At 34.4% G+C, this 12,737-nt stretch overlaps 1 protein-coding gene across 7 annotated transcripts in view; it reads right to left on the reverse strand.

The window, feature by feature from the left end:
• Positions 1-12,737, reverse strand: part of LIN54 (lin-54 DREAM MuvB core complex component) — a 49,143-nt gene that overhangs the window by 3,072 nt on the left and 33,334 nt on the right. For all 7 annotated transcript variants that reach the window (XM_039845603.1, XM_039845607.1, XM_039845606.1 and 4 more), the window contains exons 5-12: positions 12,068-12,284; positions 7,145-7,218; positions 6,801-6,998; positions 5,614-5,705; positions 4,756-4,827; positions 3,862-3,964; positions 3,566-3,703; positions 609-811 (exon numbers count right to left, since the gene is read on the reverse strand). In XM_039845603.1, the coding sequence (XP_039701537.1) occupies positions 609-811; positions 3,566-3,703; positions 3,862-3,964; positions 4,756-4,827; positions 5,614-5,705; positions 6,801-6,998; positions 7,145-7,218; positions 12,068-12,284 (1,097 nt within the window). The remainder of the gene's footprint in view (positions 1-608; positions 812-3,565; positions 3,704-3,861; positions 3,965-4,755; positions 4,828-5,613; positions 5,706-6,800; positions 6,999-7,144; positions 7,219-12,067; positions 12,285-12,737) is intronic.

The following is a 12,737-nucleotide window of genomic DNA, read 5'->3' on the forward strand; positions in this document are numbered from 1 at the left end:
GGATTTAGGCTACTATACAGTTGAACAGAAATCTTTAAAATACAAAAAACATTTTAAATTAGAAAATATAATTAAAATATTATAATTAATAATACTGTATAATAGTGCTTATTATACAATATTTAGAAACTAGAAAGGTAAAAGGAAAAAAATTCAAATTTTGCCATTCAAAGACAAAAGTTACATGCAGGTATAACTTTTAATATAGTTTTTCTTTTATATAGTTTTGATTACAGTATGTAATTTTGTATTCTTATAAATACAAACATTTCCCCATGAAAAGTAATTATAAAATTAACTAAGAAGTATAAAAATTTGGCTTTCTTACGGGTTCTTCAAATTATTTAATTGCTCATCTTAGTAGGGAGAAATCGATGAAAGCAGTGAACTAAAGCATTACTGTGCATTTTAGAACTCTGTGATATATCTGACAGACATTTTTCTGTTACCTTTAAATTCCTTTACAACAAGTAACTAAAGGTAAAAAGAAAATACAAAAATCAGGTTTGCAAGAACCAAAAGTATGAACTCAATTTTGTCCAAAAAGAGAAACTTTACCAACAATGAATATTCATGTCATAATATAAGAGATTAAAACATTGACTTACTTTCCCCCTCCGCTATTCAAAGCTGGTGTTGGCCTAGTAAGCAAGTCCGAAATTTGAGAGGATAACTTAGTCTTTGCTGCCGTTTGTTGCTGTACCCTTACTTCGGCTGCATCTGCCAAGTGCATTAATGTCTTTCTTTCCGGGCTTTCTTCAAAATTCTTACAGCCAATACATTTGCATATTGAGGAACACATTATTTTTGCCTAAAAAATTTGCAAAAGAAAAGCTTCCAAATCAAACCCAAAAATCATTATTATAGGTATACTCCATGATCAAATCAACAGATAATAGAATTAACTGATCAACTGACATAAGATCAAATGGAAACATCTCTTGCTGACAAAGACTAGAGGGATTAACTACCCATGTGGATAGGTAGGTATTCTTAAGTCTGAGAGTGGCTATATAATGCTTGTGTTTTAGCCCTCCCATGTCAATTTTTCCTCCACTATATATTTTCCTCCTGGTATGTATAACGTATATTCTTTACAAAGAAGATGAATAATAAGTTACAATATTAAAAAAAAGGGTCGCCCAGAATTGAACCATCCTCTGTCAAATCATCAATATTTTAGTTATTTATGAGAAGCATAGATCTTAGGTACATATACATTTATTAACTAACAAATACAAGTCTTTGTGTGTGTGTGTTTATAAAATCATATTCCCACTTTTCTGCATTTTCCTTTACTCACACTAAGGCTCAAAGAATCCATCCCTCTAAATCATCTGGCATAGGTTAAATTCATTCTATTTAATGGCTGGAAATTAATCCCTGGTATGGATGGGCTACATTTTATTTGGGTATTCACTTCTTGATGGGCATTTATTTTGTTTCCAGTTCTTGAGTATCATAAGCAATGCATAAAAAGATTTTTTGTATATATTAAGCTTTTATTTCTATGAGCTAGATTTCTAGAATTTGGCTCACTGGTCTAAGGGGACGTATATTTTAATTTTAATAGAGGCAGTCAGATGTTTTTTTCAAAAGGCTATATAACATCTCACATCTCATCAGCAATGTATTAAGGAAGCCTTTCCTACATTCCATCAAGATGTATTATAGCTCTTTTTAATATTTACCAATCTGATTGGGAGAAAGCCCTAAAGTGAGATCTCATTGTTCTTTAATTTACACTTTCCAGATTTCTAGTAAATCTGAGTTTATTTTGTTGGCTGCATTTTCTTCAGCAAATTCATGTCAATTTAAATAATTTCTCTCTACAGCATCTAGCAAGATAAACTGATCATATTATGAACACATTTTACCTAATAAATTGTTTACCAATGGAAAAAAAATGGAGGTACATTTTGAGTTAACAGTGTTACTATCTGCCAGTCTAGAACTCCTTAACTAAAGCAACACTTAAGTATCTAATGATGAAGAGATAAAAATCCCTGGGGTGGGTGGGGAGGAATTACATTACCAATAATTAAAATTTGGATTAAGTTTTTTAGAAAGGTATGAATAATGCCTAATAGTAACTCATGGGAGAAATTAAAATGACAAGGCATCCATTTGGCTTTACTAATTCAACTTTTGTGGCCAAAAAAAGGGGGTGGAGAGGTCACAAAAAATGGCACAACCATTTAAATGTGGACAGTCAATCATTCAATCAACAAGCCCTGTGTGAAAGGAACATGAATGTGTTATCCAGATAGAGACCAAATGGACCAAAAAAGCCAATTCAATTCAAAAGATCAACAATTCAACACAAACTGTCAGAGAACATAGCAGCTAATTCATAGTAAGCCAATTAGCCACTGCTAGTCATAGTTTAGCATATTCCAAGTTTTTCTATTTCTCGATTTTTTATAATGATAAATTATTAGACACTGTATATGTCCTGAATGTCAAAGATTTTATTATAATAGGGTAGCTTTCTTCTAACATATTTCAACCAGTCTACTGCCTTTTCTACTTTTCTTGATTCAAAGATCTGTTCACCAGTTCAATTAAATTATTAGTTCTCATGTTTGAATTTCAGATGCCTAGTATTGTTCAATACCATATACATGAGTTTGTTTGCCCTTCTGACCCAGCTTTTTAATTTCCATTTTCTCTCTTTTTGTGGACTTGGTTTTATAGCTTACATTTTTAAATATTTGTGACAATTTTTATATGATATGGTTTATGAACAGAAGCTACCTGTTTCATCAGGTATTTAAACAAGAGTCAATCTTTTCTAACACTAGATATAAAACTGACTTGTTGGACTCAGATATTTAAGAGACTTTCAAAAATAAACTTGATTATATGCAATTTTCACTGATACTGCCTTTAGGACTAATAAGATGTTACTTTACTATACTTCCTGAGAGGAGTAGTTGATGTTAGCAATACATAAATTAAGAATTCATTACACAAGGAATTCAGTACACATTTTGTACGGGAGGGGGCACTGAACTGCAGGCACATGCTCCTGGAGCAGAGCAAACCTTAACAGGGGAGAGTGTAATCGCAGTGGTATTACCTTACCAAATGCAAAGCCAGGCCTTCTGCCAAAACTAAAAATAAAGTCTCCCTCTGAATATAAAATTTGAAAGAATGAAAATATACTGGATGAGAAGAGCCAACTGTAGAAATGTCTCGACCCCAAAGACTGACAGTAGACTTTCAGGCACACCAAGAAACCAATCGCAGTAACCTAGGGTTAATCTTGGGCATAACTAAACTGTTATATTTAAGCTTTGAAATAGAAATAATAAACTATATAATACTTTGTCTAAAGTAAGACAGAGTTGATTTACATGGCATCTGTTAAAGCAGTTTCAACTATATTCTCCAGAAAAGATGCCAGGTCTTCCTCGAACTAGGGCCCTTGGGCTACCTATGCATATTTTTAAACTGCTAGAGCAAAGCAATTTCACCATTTTCAAGTAAATTTTTATAGTATGCTCTTTCTAAAGTTATTTTCAAAAGTTGGTTAGATTATTTTCCCCAACCAGCGTCTCACCTCATAGCATTCACAGTAGTTTTTAAGACATCCTGATCGTTTGCAATTACATCCTTTGCTGTGACGTCGGTCTGATTCTCCCTCCTTTCCTTTCCCTATCTTAGGCTTAAAAGCTTCTGGATTTCTGTCAAGGCATGCCTATCAAAACAGATCAAATGACAAAAGTGAAGTTAAATCACAGGAGATTAAATTTAAATACCGCAAAGGGAATTAATTTTCTTTGTAAAACAAAAAGTTCTACAAAAAACAGGTGAAATTGGAAATTTTTATCAGTTAAATGAAATAAAAATAATCACCTTTATTGCTTTTTGCCTTTCATTTTCATGTTCCAAATTATTATAACAATTAGTACAATTACAGTTGTTGCAAAATTCACCATTTGCAAAGCAGTCACAATACCTGGAATATAAAAATCAGTGTAAATCATATAAAAAAGACATTGTTAAAACAAACTAGAAATTATCTGATATAATAGCATTATATATGCAGTAAAGCATTTTAGAAATGTACTTAGGGCTCCCTAGTTAGAGTTGACAGCATCTATCGATTGTCAACCATGTCAGGCTCAAAATTAACGTCACCGGCCGGCTCCTTAGAATTTTGGTTTAGATACTTAGTTTCAGTAGTAATAGCTGTCAACACAAGAGCTATGTAATTTTATGTGACCCCAAAGTAAGCTTTTTCAAAATCATGAATAAGGAAAGATATAGGCTATATTCTATTAGTGGAACTTGCTCACTTGAACCACAATTATGTTTCTTTGAATGCCAAACTCCCATAAGACCAATGCTTTTCATTTAACTGTTTCATGTCAAATCTTAGTTGAGTACTAATAAGCAAATTAATCATCCAGCAATTTTGAAAACTAGTCAGTATCACCTCATTCAGGAGACCAAATATAAAGGTCATTAATAAGATCAAATTTATTATTATTAAGGACAGACTATGTTACCTCCTGCTGCTATGTCTCAAAACCCTACTTTAGTGCCTCTTCTATAGTAAAAGCTCTAAAGTTCTTTCTGAATGAATGAAAGAGTATTTTTATACTGTCATATGTTCTCAAACATTCACACTTGTATGTTTAGTTAAATTAGACTTATAAAACTGGTGTCCTAAGAATTTTTAGTTGACTCTATTTTAAAAAGCATTTCAGATATATCAAATGAGGAAACAACAGCAAAAAGACTTACAGTTTCAAACACAGGGATTTTGTACAATTACAGGGCTTTCTGGGCCGACTGGCTGACTCTGATGGGATTATGCTATATAGACACACAAATAGATATACATTTTAATCAATTAAAAGTAACTATTTAAAATTACTTAAATAAGCTTTAACAAATGTATCCATCTCTGATAAAAGTTTGCTATGTTGTTCCATTTACATTAAGTTCAAAAACAAGTTGTAACACGAAAAGGCAGAGAGCCAAGATACGAATTTAAAAAAAAGAAAAAGAAATTATCAATAGCTTCTACAGAACATTCCATAAAAAATATTCTTCCTTCTGAGAGAACCAAAGTTGAAATCTCCTCAAAACTTTTTGGATTCAACTATAAAAGGAAGTGAGTAGAAAGGGTGTGTGGGGCTGGATTTGGGGAGGTGAGGAGGGGTAGATTGGTCCCATGCTATTAACAAAGCACTGCCTCTAAACCAACACTGCAAAGGTAGCAATCGACAGATTAAAAAACAGGCAAAAAAAAGCAAAGACCTAACATAGCAATTTAAAAACTATTTTTTTAAAAAAAGAGACAAAATAAAAACTAATGTCATTTAAAAAGTATATTTGTGGTGGGAGAAGAGGAGAGGAGAGACAGAATAATAAAACAAGTGGCAAAATTGGTGAATCCAAGCAAAAGATATTTGGGAGTTCTTTCATCTATCTTGTAACTTTTTTGTTTAAAGTATTTCAAAATAAAAGGTATCATAGAGGATTGCTCACATAGCTTTGAGAGGGAAAAGATGAAATACACGTATTTGAAATATATATGTTTGATGCTGTATTTTACCTGATCTAACAACTTAACTTACATATTTTCAAAATACTCACCCATTGAATGGAAGCCTTGCCTGAGTCTGGATTCCTGATGTTCCAGTAAAGTTAGAGTTGCTTGCTATAGACACATATGAAGACTGCTGCAGCTACATGTAAAGAAAGGTAATTTTAGACCATATTTACAGAAATGGACAAAACTCTGAGATATAATGATCAATAAGAAGCACAAATTCATCTACTAAAATGGGAGAAACAGAATGGAGAATTTCATACGAACATACTACCTCATGGAACTTTTCTAACAACCCAAACTAATACTAGAGGTAAAAACACAATGTGAACATTTTAAAGCACTACATGGTATAAATATGAGAAATTTTTTCATAGAGGAGTATGTTATCAGAATTAGGAAATTCTAGATGAATGCCCTGAAAGTACTGTAATGATGTATACTGACTAGAAAAATGCAATGTGTCTACTTGTAAATAAAACAGGTACTATACTGATCATCCATCACATGGCAAGTTATAGAGAATCAGAAGGTACACACACAATTAAGTTTCTACTTTACACTGAAAAGAGATGCTTATGATAAAAATACCGAATATTAATTTTTTTCATCAGCAGCCATATTAACATTTCATTAAAGTACAAAAAGGTTTCTGCTTTTCTCTTATAATTTGAGATCAATCAAATAGCTTATAACATGTTGCTAATTTGCTTGATTCTTACACGAAAAAGGGAACTTCTATCTGTTTCCTAGAAGCGACAGTCCTAACCCAAGCCAGACAATTGGGTAATCCGTGGCTTTCATTTAAAGATGACCAGATGAAAGAGTCTGGACAGATCACTCAAAATGCATCACCTAGAAACGCATCTCACAGTCTATTTTCCAAGAACAAGTCAATTGTATCACATTCAGAGGTGACAAAGAACTTTATTAGAGTCACAGTCCTTTCTAAATTCATTTGGACTCTGTTGATTTTAACTTCAACTTATTTTCTCACCAAACTGCCCTCATCTCCAAATTATCTGACTTGTATTTTTGGCTTGTGCTATATATTTCTCGGTGCTAAAGATAGATAAAAATAATCTGTTTTCATTAACATTTCAAGATTGTAGAAACAGCCATTTTAACACTGACTTAGATGGGTTTGAGTGATTTCAAAATGTGATAGCTCTAGACATCTTAGACCCAGTTATCTTTTTGGAAATGCAATGACTTCATTTTTGCCTCATACCTGAGTAACGTACTGAGCTGGAAGCACTGCGTAACCCACATTTCCTGTCCCTGGAGCCGGGGCCAGCACAGTGCCTGGTGGCAAGTTAGTGAGGTTTGGCTGGATCTGTGGCAGTGGGGTAGCAGGCATGATGAGCCGTTGCTGTGGCTGGCTAGTAGTAACTATTTGTGAAGTTGGGTTGATTGGTTTTGGAACAACCTAAAAAGAAAGTACATTGATAATTACAAAAATAAATTTTACAGTTTCTCAGTTCAGTATACATCTCTAGTTCTTAAATCTTACCTCTCAATTTTAAAAGTAAATTGTTTGGGAGAGACTGAGAAAAGAAGTTATCTGATACTCACTTGTTTGACAGTCTGTGCTGGGACAAGTGGAACTGACATCCGCACTGGAGTGGTATTAACGACCACAGGCTTTGCTTTTTAAAAAAGGGAGGAGAAGGACAATTTACTTACAGAAAATGGTATTTAAAACATTTCAGAAACTTAGTTCTCTCAAGATATCCTCACGAAAGAGCTTAAAAAATCCCATTTGTTTCCTATTTGGAACAATCTTTAATTAGGATAGTTACCTTTCAAAATTCCTTAACCTATCTACCAGATAGCTATAGTCTACCCACTTTATGAGGGAATGCTTGTGGTTTAAGAAATTCTACTAAAAATACTTCAATCTGTATTCAGATGACATATATTCATTACCAAATCCAGTCAGATGAAGTGCTGCATAAGTTAAAAAAAAAAAAATTGCCATCCCGGAGCTTGGGTGAAAATGCTCTTCTACATAATTTCTAATTGTTGTGTTTCTATTTAAACGAGAGAAAAATATCATTCTTGTATAACTCACTATTTATAGAGTATCAACTAAAAGGCGACATAGCAAAGGCTAAGAATACGGGCTCTTAAATCATCAGACCTGGGGGTTCAAATCCCAATTCTGCCGCTTTCAAATGAAATTCTCTTTGCCTGTGTCCCCATCTGCAAGATTGGGATAGTAACCCCCATTAAAGGGTAACAGAATTAAATATGTTAATTCATAAAAATTTATTAGAACAGTACCCAACAAATATTAAGTGCTCAATAAACGTTAGTTATAAAAAAAAGAAACAAAACAAAAATTCCTACCATTTGCAACAACATAGATGGACCTAGAGATTATTATGCTTCATGAAATAAGTCAGACAGAGAAAGATAAATATCATAGCAAGGTTGGGAGGGTTGATGACCATATGATTTCACTTATATGTGGAATCTAAGGAACAAAAAGAACAAACTAATCGAAAACAGACTCACAAATACAGAAGACAATCTGCCAAAGGGGAGGCCGGTTGGGGGGCTGGAAGAAAGGGGTGCAGGGTTAAAGAAGTACAAATTAGTAGCTGATAGATGGTCATGGGGATGGGGAGCATGGCATAGGGAATGCAGCCAGCAGTAATGTAATGGCTAGGTGTAGAGCCAGATGGATGATAGAGTTATTGGAGGGAGCATTTCATAAACTATATAAATGCCTAACCAATGTATTGTATACTTGAAACTAATAATAAAATAAAATGCAAAAAAAGAAAAAAATAATATGTTGCTGTTATTGTTATTGTTGTGATTATTACAAGTACTACTATATAAATGACACTGTGGACAGTGTTCCAAGGAAACTAAAGTACAAAACACACGCTCAAAGAGTTTATATTCAAGTAGAGCAGTTTAGACAAGTCTTCAAGTAAAACAAATACTGGAAAAAAAAAAAAAAAAAAAAAAAAATGCTGTGGGAGTTCGAAGGAGACAGAATATACATGTGATTGGCAGAGGATGGGAGTATGGAAAGTATGCATTGAAGACACAGTGTCTGAGATGGGTCCTGATCAGTGGGGGCACACAGGCTGGAGGAGCACATTCCACGCAGAGGCAGAAGCATGAAAAGTGGAGAAGGCTTGATGCTGGGAAAGAGCAAAACATTTCACAAAATGTTAGTGAACAGAGCGGTTTGGTTGGAATCTAGGGTTAAAGTATACAAGCACAGACAAAAAGGCAGATTGAGGCCGTTGTGTTGAAGACCTTGAATGTTATGGTAGAAATCTATATTTTTAATTCAGTAAGCAATGAGATGAGGATTCTAAGGTATAGAAATATCATTAGAACAGCACAAAAAGAAACTATTTGGCAGCACTGTGTGAAATAGAATGGAACTAACAGCACTGAATGGAAAGGAAAGAGCAGTTGTAAGAGACACAGTAGAAGTGAAAGGAACATGAATTATCAACCTTTTGGATGGCAGAAATTGTAAGGATGAGAGGGAAGAAAAGTTAAGCCATTGAGCAACTTTCAAGTGACTAGGAAAATGACAGCCATTAAAGCTAAAAATTCAAGAATAAGCTGGTTTTAAGGGTGGATGAAACGTGACATAGAGAAGTGCTATGATGAAATTCAGGAGTTTGGTATTAGACTTATTATGTTTGGACCAAACGAAATACAAAATTTAATACTACCTTCTGCCACTTCCACAGTCTAAAAAAGGGGATTTAAGAAGCTAGAAAAGACATCCCTTAGGGTTTTATTTATGCAAATGGTCTAGAGCCTGGTCTGAAAGAGAGAAGTTGAGATAATGAGATCTAAACTGCTCTGAACTATAAAAGAAAAACACCAGATTTCCTTGGATAGGAAGGCTGGGAGGGTTGATGACTAAAAACCAAAAGTTGAGAGTCCTGGAAGAACATTAGAGTACCTGACCCAAAAGTGAGCAGGCCCCTGCAGCAAGGTAAGTAGGGAGAAGGGGAAGGCACGAGACCTCCAGAAAGTGTGTGATTAGTGGTGAGAATTGCATATCTCTGAATATACTAAAAACCACTAAATGGTATGCTTAACAAAGGTGAATGTGGCTGTAGATATGAATTCTATCTCAATAAATCCGGTATAAAAAAAGAGTATATGACCACGAATTACAAAAGCAGTGATATCTGATACCTGATTTCGAAACTGTTTCCTTTTCTGTTTGAGTCTTCTCAGTTACTCTATCTTTAATGAAGTTGTGACAATTGTAGACTGGTCTCAGCAATACCATAAGGAATTAAAAGGCAAATTAAACGGAATTAAAAGCCTGAATTCATGCTTGGGACATAGAAGAGTGGACTCGCTACACCATTTGTTCCTTGGAAAGGAGATGCTGGTCATCATTCCATGAACACATAGAGCAGTGATTCTGAAGTGAGTGCAACAACTGGGGTCTGTAAAATAATGGGGAAGGAGTGTGTGGTCTGCCCTCAGACTCCAATAATTCCTATGTGGATAATAAAAAAAAGGGATCCCATGTGTTTGCTTGCTTGCTCATACTTGTGTGTGCACGTATCTGTGAACACACACAGAGCTAGAAAATTTGGGAATTCTAGTTTATGTTAGCTTGGCATCAACATGCTGAGTTTTAACTGAAACCTGGGGAACGATGAAAATATAAGACAAGTGGTCAGAAAACAGAACACTAAATTGACTAGGAAAGAGGGCTCATATTGATGTTACATAATAAGTGAGTCTGTACTTCTCAACTTTTAGGCAGTTCCACATTACTTCTACTGCAGTTTTCATAGAAGCTGGCATGGGGTTTTATTTTTTAGTCTTTAACTAGAATTCTAAACAATCCTTTTAGAACAGCCCTTTCCAATTAGAGAAACCACACCTGAAAGTTTTTGAGACTTAATTTCTTAAACTGATTTCCTCCCTCACCAAGATGGTTAGGAGATTATATTCTAAAGAGGTAAGCCAAGAACTCTATGGGTATCCTTGCAGTGCGCCTGCCATCCAGCCAGCAGTGAACAACATGGAGCCACTGAATACTAGTTTTCATATGGCTTTGATGAGAAAATACACAAAATGAGCCCAATTTCCTTTGGCATAGTAAATGGCATAGGAAATTAAGCCCTTAGAAAGACATATTATACATTTGATGAACTAAAGCAACTATTTAGTGTATCTCTAATAAAAATGGTAAACTCATTATTCCTGTGAAATAATATATATTATATATACCCAGATATTTTATGGGATAGGAGAGAAAGCCAAAAAATATGAGTGGATATATAGGAAACTGCATGGGTAGTAAGTGTATGTGGGTGGGTGGGAAGAGAATACATGTATAGAGAAGGAGCCAATGAGAAAGGAGAAAAGAAAGTTCAAGGTGGAAAGCAAAAAACGAAAGAAGGAATGGGAAGTGGTGGCGGGGGAAGAGATGAGGGATTTCCAAGAGGCGAAGAGAATAGAGAGGTAGAGAGAGACAGAAAGACAGACATGAAGTTGGAAAAGAAGGCACCACTAAAATTATGAGATGTTCAACCCACCCCTCCACTCTTCCTGGATCTTCAGCTTCCCCTTCTACTTACACCAAAGGTTTATTCTTGATAACGAGTCCTTCATTTTCTCTCATCAGTAATTTTAAAAAGTTTTTTTCTTCTACAGTTTCCCTTAAATGAACTAGCTATCAGCAATAGTAAGAATAAATAAATGCTCTTTAATTCTTTTATTTACATCCAGGAAACAATAAACCATTCAATTGCCATCAACTGCTTTTTGATATTTGAATATACAGCAGTCTTCCAAGGAAAAAAAATAATGCCCTAAACTATAAACTGTCCTGATCCTTTCATACCATTCGATTTTTTAACAAGTAGATAAATATGAAGAAAGGTTTTGTGTGTGTGTGTGTGTGTGTGTGTGTGCGCGCGCGCGTGTGTGTGTGTATCAGGTGGTAAGAAAGGTTAAACACAAACAGAAAATGGAAGGACTATAAACAGGAATATCCTCCAGAAAAAATACAACTGAACAAAATAACAGAACATTTTAATGGCTTTTTATTAGCAATTACAGTTTAAAAGAAGTAAAGAATGAAAGTGATATAAATTCTTATCATTTACACCTCGCCTACTGGTCATTTCAACTGACCCAAACCCTATCAAGCATCTTCATAATTTAGAAAATAAGATAATTTGGTTCCATCTAAATTTATCCTACTAGCATCAATAGTAGGTTTTAAAACAGCAATAAAATGGCTACCCACATATTGATGAATAATTATGCTTATTTGGTAGTATAGCAAGCACATTGTGTACCAACTTCTACAAGAATGAAATACTATAGTTATACACAACAACTATTTTATTTCATGGCTTTCTGTAACAGCTACTGATTCAAACTCTTAGCTGAAATGCCATAATCAGGATTTCAGCAAGGACCAATGTTCTTGAATAATGTTCAAAGTATAATTACTATTTTTAAAAAATGGTTACTAACCTTGCTGTAGAGGCTGAGTGTTTGTACTGGGATTCTGATTGGCTGGCTGAGCTGAGCTACTGGCTGTTGTGGCAGTAACAAGTCGGACATAATGAAACTTGCTTCCAGGCACTTGGATCTGTTGGACGTTGGGAGCAGTTGCCAGCGGAATAATTGTCTTAAATTGTGATGTGCTCACGCCTCCAACAGTGATGGTCTGCACAGCTGATTTCACTGCCTATTAAACAATAAATATGGCTATCATTAATCTGGTATTTAATTTTCCTACACCTTTTAACTTAGAACAATCACTCAAGTAAAAATGTCTGCTCCTGTATTTCATCAAAAGCTGTTGAAAGGAACAACCTGTTTAAAGAGAAATGAATAGTAACGAATACAGGAGTGAAACCACAGTTAGAGTTCTAGTTTCCATCTCTAGTAGTTAAGTTCCTTGATAGTCTGGGTCCGATGAATTGCTATGAAGAAATTATTACTTAAATTACAAGAACTTATACAGTTTTTGTTAATATCAGGTAAAAAGTATAAGAAAAGGATTATTTTAAAACTCCCAGAAATAAGCCTCATATTCAACATACAAAAAAAGGATTTATTGGCTTTATCACTGCCCACCAAATTAACTGACAAATTTCATTTCCCCAAGTTCTAAAGGATGAAGAAAGCCAAAAGAAAA

The sequence above is a fragment of the Pteropus medius genome, unplaced genomic scaffold, assembly GCF_902729225.1.
Source record: "Pteropus medius unplaced genomic scaffold, Ma_sr-lr_union100, whole genome shotgun sequence".
Taxonomy (NCBI): Eukaryota; Metazoa; Chordata; class Mammalia; order Chiroptera; family Pteropodidae; genus Pteropus; species Pteropus medius.